The sequence below is a fragment of the Manis javanica genome, chromosome 10 (assembly GCF_040802235.1).
Source record: "Manis javanica isolate MJ-LG chromosome 10, MJ_LKY, whole genome shotgun sequence".
Lineage (NCBI taxonomy): Eukaryota > Metazoa > Chordata > Mammalia > Pholidota > Manidae > Manis > Manis javanica.
Genome location: NC_133165.1, coordinates 80103492 through 80109805, shown reverse-complemented (window position 1 = coordinate 80109805; position 6314 = coordinate 80103492). Strand labels below are relative to the sequence as shown.

Genomic DNA, 6314 nt, shown 5'->3' with positions numbered 1-6314 from the left:
GAGCCTAGAACTCTGAATTTTTGCATCTCCAACACCCTGAAAAGATTTTCAAACCAGGAACTTTGTCCCCCTTTATGCCTAGGAAATATTTTCTAGCTCTCTCTGGTTGAAAGTAAAATATTGTCAAAATAATTACCACTCTTGCTTTGAAACCATTGATTTTGTGACTTCTCTGGTTAGGGTAAGAGGTTTTTACACTATTAAGATTTATATTTGATTTATGTGCTAAACCTCAAAACTAAATAATAAATAAATGGGTCCTTGGTCCTCAGATGCGTTTTTTCTAAACACGTAAATTTCAGAATCTCAGGAGCAGATATTTCAAACAGAAATCATTATTAAGTCAGTGGTTTTTAGTGACTGAACTTATTTTTGAGTCATCCATATGGCTATAATCTTATGAAGCCTTTTCTGTAGGCTGAATAAAGAATATGTCTGCTACAATGTTTCCTGTTTTTCCAGTGTAGATAAATGCTCCTGTGATTAAAAAACATAAATTCACTCCACAATGTCATTGAATACCTAGCAGTTTTTCTCAGTGTATATTTTCATATTAAGTAGATACTTTATAAGCAATTGTATCATGGGAAATTAGGTAAAGCTAAATATTTTGATTATTAGAATCTCCCCCACCCATTCCCTTAGAAAGTGTAGTGAGAAAGTGAATCATGCTTTTGCTTTTTTTTCTCACCAGTGGGATGGGCCCTGGCCTCTGTCTGATACTGTTGTTCTGTCTTAAACATTTCAAAGGACATATCCTGGCTGCTATTTTAGTTGCTTTGCCAAAGTTCATTAAGCAAAAGCCTCATTAGTGGCCCTAGAACCTAGGCCACTGAGGATCCTTTCCCTCACTCAGTGAGGAGGTCCCAGGGCTCCCCCAGCAGACCGAGCAGAAGAGCACGACTATCATTAGTCTTGGAGGAGGAAAGCACCTCCCTGCTCAGAACAATCGGAGCTCTTCCAAAACCCAAGGGACGTTCTTTTGTTCTCCTCCCTTATATTAGGTTGTCTTCCCTTCAGGTCAGACACCAAGGGGAAATGTTCCCAAGGATTAAAATAAAGGATTATCTAATGAGAGTCTTTATGTAATAGGAAAATGGGAAACTTGAAGAACTCGAGAGCCACGAGAAAATTCCTGGACAGTAAGTGCGGGTTGATGATCCTCTTACACCTGTGCAGAGACACGCATCCCTTAGCACCTAAACACAGTAAGGAGCTGCCAGCTGAAACCATGAAAAGTATCAGAGTAAGTGCTATAGGTAGAGATGAGAATTACTTTCTCTTTTGAGAGATAAGAGGAAGAAATATTTGTTGACGTTTTCTTCTATATTGTGATTAGTTAAGCTTTTTCAAACTTCAGTATGGAAAATTTTAGTAGGCATGTTGTGTACTCCTCAATAGTCCTTTGTAAGACTAAGGTCATAGCCAGGGATACATTTCTTTCCTAAGCAGTCACCCCTGCAGTACAAATTCGAGAATATATAGAGATGTACCTTCCAAATCCCTGGAATTTATGTCCCAAAACGATATTACACTACTCAAAACTGTCAACATTTTCTAAATTGTAAATACTCTTTTGTGATGAACATTTAAGCATAAATACTTCAGTCTCTCCTAAGCATTTATTAGTTCAATGGAAATAATCCCTTAGCATCTAAATTAGTCAGTGGAGAGTAATGGGGTGCCTGAGGAGAAAGGACCTTTGTTGTTCAGGAAGCCCTGCACAGGAGAGCAAGGCTGAGGGGGGCTATTTCCCTCAGGCAGTTTTTGCCTAGTGTATATTCGGGGGTTGGGGATGGGGGGTATGAAACAGGAGGTGACAGCAAGGATGTCAATTTTGAGTAACTTCATAATTTGTTCTACTTATTATACTTTTTGTAGCCGTGAAGTAATTGAGAGAGAATTCTTAGACGAACCCAAAATCAAAGAACAAGGAAAAGTAGTCATAGTAAATTACTTGCAAGCTATTTTACTTCCATAAAAGAGAAACTGTTAATAAATTGATCCTATATAACAAAAGAAAAAATATCATTTGCATAAAGAAAGAGGATTGAGGGATACAAAAAGCCTCAGAGAGCTTGAAAACAAAGAACACTGTTTTTCTTTCCTTGTATAAGCTCCTGCTTGGTAAGAGAGGCTCACAAAAAGCACATTCTTTTGGGGATGGAGGGTCATGTAAGGAAATAGTTTCCACTATTTGTGGATTTCTTGAAAAACCTTGGGAGCTGAAGTAAAAGTAACTGTATGAGACGGGCTCTCATGATGTAATGTTAGCCAGGGGCTTTGTCAGTGTCTTCATCATAGTTGTGCCAAGTCTACACTACTTCCCTTACTGAAGTTTTTCATTACCTTCCCTGCATGAGTGTCCATTTTCCTGTAACACTCCCTTTAAATCAAGGTTGGCCTTGCCATATATACCTCATTGGATTTTTATAAGGTACATGTCATTTTCCCAGGTCTCATGTCCTTTGCAGGAAATATATTAAAGCTAACTGAGGAAAAACTCATATAACAAACACATTGATGTTTCCTGGTGAAATTCCATTTCAGTCAGTGATGGAGAAGTAGCAGGAATTCTCAAGACTGTTTCAGATAGGACATATTTTCACTGGTACCGTTCTAAGAAATTAGTGCTGTTAAGTAAAGGGGTGGTTATTGCTCTGTGAACAAAAATACACCCTTTTCTCCTTACTGAAGAATGTACATAATGGTCACAGACAATATCAACAAAAGAAGACTAAAAATACAGGGAAAAGAAGACTGTTACTATGCTACTCATTGTACTTGCATATCTGAAATTGCAATGTAAATGTGTAAATCAAGTGATTGCATATGACATAATGGTCAGCACTAATTAGGAGAGAGTAGGGATATGTAATGATAGGTCAACAAACTTCCTTAACTGGGTGGATCTCAACTATCAATATGACCATGAAAGTCTCGATCACCATATTAATAATATTTCAATTTTTTTATTTCTCCACTGGCACCGAACCATATTCCCCTACTGCCTGCCTAGAATTTTTTAGGCCTATCTGTGTTCAGGAACTTATCATAATGAAAGCCTCTTGGTTATTCTAATTCAGAGAGTTACACACATTAAATTACCTAGTGAAATGCAAGGTTTTCTGCAAGAAAAAAAAGTCAAACATTACATAAATAACCACAGTGAGAATTTTTGCATATATGAGGTGAGTTTTATGATACAGACATTAGCCCTGTACTTTGCAAATAGTATCCACTGGATAGAATAGTTCATTTAAAATAGCTTGTCTCAGATATTCTATTAGCCATGAAGAAGAAAGTCCTAACATAGAATTAAGTGGTTTTGCTCTAATAGGAGGAAGAAAAAGTCACACTCCACAGTCTCTCCAATCAGAGAGTGAATCTGTGGGCACACTATGGGTGATTTCAGCTTTGAGAAAGAAAGGAAAGCAAAAAGCAAAACAACCACAGTCTTGAAAAAATCCATGAAGGCAAATTCTGGACACCTGGAAAAATTCTACATACTTAACCAGCACGAGGTCCAGGCCAGAGATTTCTAGAAGAAAATAAACATGCAAAAAACAACAGCAGATGGAGAATTGTAACATTAAATATAAAGTCAAATTAAAAGGCCATCTTCAGGAGCTTTCAGAGAAATGGGACTACAGTCAATAAACTGAACAATCACTGAATGCATATGAAGATATTTCTTTTGTAAATATCCTGAACACAAATTTTTTTTTACCCTATAGATAAAATAGGTGTACACCAAACCATCTTTGAGTTAAGAATAAGGAATGCAGGCAGAGAAAAATAAAGAGACAAAGGAAAATCTCAGTCTCCTGAGTTGTATATTGTTATCATTGTTTTTTTTTCCAGGAGAAATGCATCTTACCCTTAAAACAATATTATGAGAGTCACAATTGAAGGGAACTCATGTTCTTAATTATCTGGATATGCCCCACATCCAAGGTTTGTTGGATAAAGAATGTTTAAGTACACATAAGGTAACATCTTTTTTCCCCTAAAGTATTTGTGAATACAATCCATATAATGAATTACAATCAGCTATATTTTTATATTCTGAAGGGCTAAGGATGATCTCATAAAAAGTTGGATTATTTTACAACATGAATTCTGAAGGAATAAATCTGCTGCTCATAACTGGAATATTCAAGAAGACTATAGGAACAGTGGCATTATTGATTACGTTGTGAAAAGAAAAAATTAATGTAGCTGGTTTGCTTGGTTTTTATATGCCTAATCTTGTGCTGCAAAATTTGAATATCCACCTCATAAAATTACTTTGATTATTATATTCTTATTGAGCATAGGTCAAGGGTCAGTGATGAGAAATCACACGGCAATAACAACTTTTATCCTGTTGGGACTCACAGATGATCCTCAACTGCAAATCCTGCTTTTTATCTTCCTATTTCTCACCTACATTTTGAGTGTAACAGGGAACCTGACTATTATCACCCTCACACTGGTAAACTCCCATCTGAAAACCCCTATGTACTTTTTCCTCAGAAATTTTTCCTTCTTAGAAGTGTCATTTACCACTGCCTGTATTCCTAGATTCCTGTACAGCATGTCAACTGGGGACAATACCGTTACCTACAATGCTTGTGCCAGTCAAATATTTTTTGGTATTCTCTTTGGAGCAACAGAATTTTTTCTCCTGGCAGCCATGTCCTATGACCGCTACATTGCTATCTGTAAACCGCTGCATTACATGACCATCATGAACAGTAGGGTCTGTACCTTATTAGTCCTCTGTTGTTGGGTGTCTGGCTTGATGATCATTCTCCCACCCCTTAGCTTGGGCCTCCAGCTTGAATTCTGTGACTCTAATGCAGTTGACCATTTTAGTTGTGATGCAGGTCCCCTCCTAAAGATCTCATGCTCAGATACTTGGGTAATAGAACAAATGGTTATCCTTGTGGCTGTATTCACACTCATCATCACCCTACTGTGTGTGATACTGTCCTACACGCACATCATCAGGACAATTCTCAGGTTCCCCTCTGTCCAACAGAGAAAAAAGGCTTTTTCCACCTGCTCTTCCCACATGATTGTGGTTTCCATCGCCTACGGCAGCTGCATCTTCATCTACATCAAGCCCTCAGCAAAGGAGGAGGTGGCCATAAACAAAGGCGTCTCAGTGCTCACTACATCTGTTGCCCCCTTGTTGAACCCCTTCATTTACACCCTGAGGAATAAGCAAGTGAAACAAGCTTTTAATGACTCTATAAAGAGGATTGCATTGTTGTCAAAAAACATCAGTTTTGATGAATCAAAGTAAAATGAAAGAAGAAAATACCCTAAATATTTAACTACAGCTGATAACTTATTTCAATGCTTTGTGCCTATAATTCAGTCATATTAACCTTATCAGAGACATGTAATACTGTGTCTTACTCTCAAGCAAACTCCTTCCTTCAAACCAACCTCATAAGTGGTGTTTTCTCTCATTGTAAAACTATAAAATATATTCCCAGGTAATTAAATTTGTTCATTTCTTACCCAAACTCTTTTTCAATGCTCTGGTTCAGGAAGGAAAGCAATATTATTTAAAAGTATATAGATTATCTAGAAGATACATTATGTAGTAATAGCACTTACTTTTCCCCAGAAGCAAAGTTATCAAAATGACCATAAATAGTAACAGAGTGTTGTCAATGAAGAAAGGAAAGAAGAAAGAAAGATTAAAGAAATGATGTAGAGGAATGCAGGGAACAGGGCTGAGCCACCCAGTTTTCATAGAAACTACATGAGGCTAACATTCCTGGACCCTGCCCTAAGTTAGATAACTAGAAGCCAGAAACTATGTGAGGCTGACATTCCTGGACCCTACGCTAAGTTAGATAACTAGAAGTAAATGACCCCCCCTGGGGTCAAAACTCGTGATAAGTCACATAGGAATGCTTGTGCAAAGGTCAGGCACCTGGTGTATCCCTGTTCCAATTTTATTGGCCAAAGTATAGAATGTGTTTCAAATTCATTGGTTGGGGTAATGTGCAGGCTCCGGTGCAATGACTGTAGAAATCCCATATAAACCATACCTAAAGTTGCTTGGGGGTCGGCAGCTCAGACTCGGCCTGCGTGTCAGGGGAGGTGCTGTCGACCCCAGCTTGCTGGCTGAATAAAGACTTTGCTTGGATTTTCATCTCCATGTCCATGTGTCTTGTTCTCTGGGAAACCCCGGAGTCCTGGACCCTAACATTTGGGGGCTCATCCAGGATCTGTGTGGCTTCCCTGAGAACAAAGGACAGCTGGAGACAAGGTCTAATTGTCCAGATGGGGTGGTGTAATTCAAGGGTCGC

At 38.2% G+C, this 6314-nt stretch overlaps 1 protein-coding gene across 1 annotated transcript; it reads left to right on the top strand.

Moving 5' to 3' along the window:
* The first annotated feature begins 4333 nt into the window (after positions 1-4333).
* LOC140843863 (olfactory receptor 6C2) lies at positions 4334-5293 on the top strand. The gene has a single exon (XM_073214285.1). It carries the CDS (start codon positions 4334-4336, stop codon positions 5291-5293), a length of 960 nt encoding a protein of 319 aa, XP_073070386.1.
* Positions 5294-6314: the final 1021 nt, after the last annotated feature.

What these genes read in the sequence shown, in the direction of transcription:
- LOC140843863 (XM_073214285.1), top strand. Translation starts at nt 4,334, where the DNA reads ATGAGAAATCACACGGCAATAACAACTTTTATCCTGTTGGGACTCACA.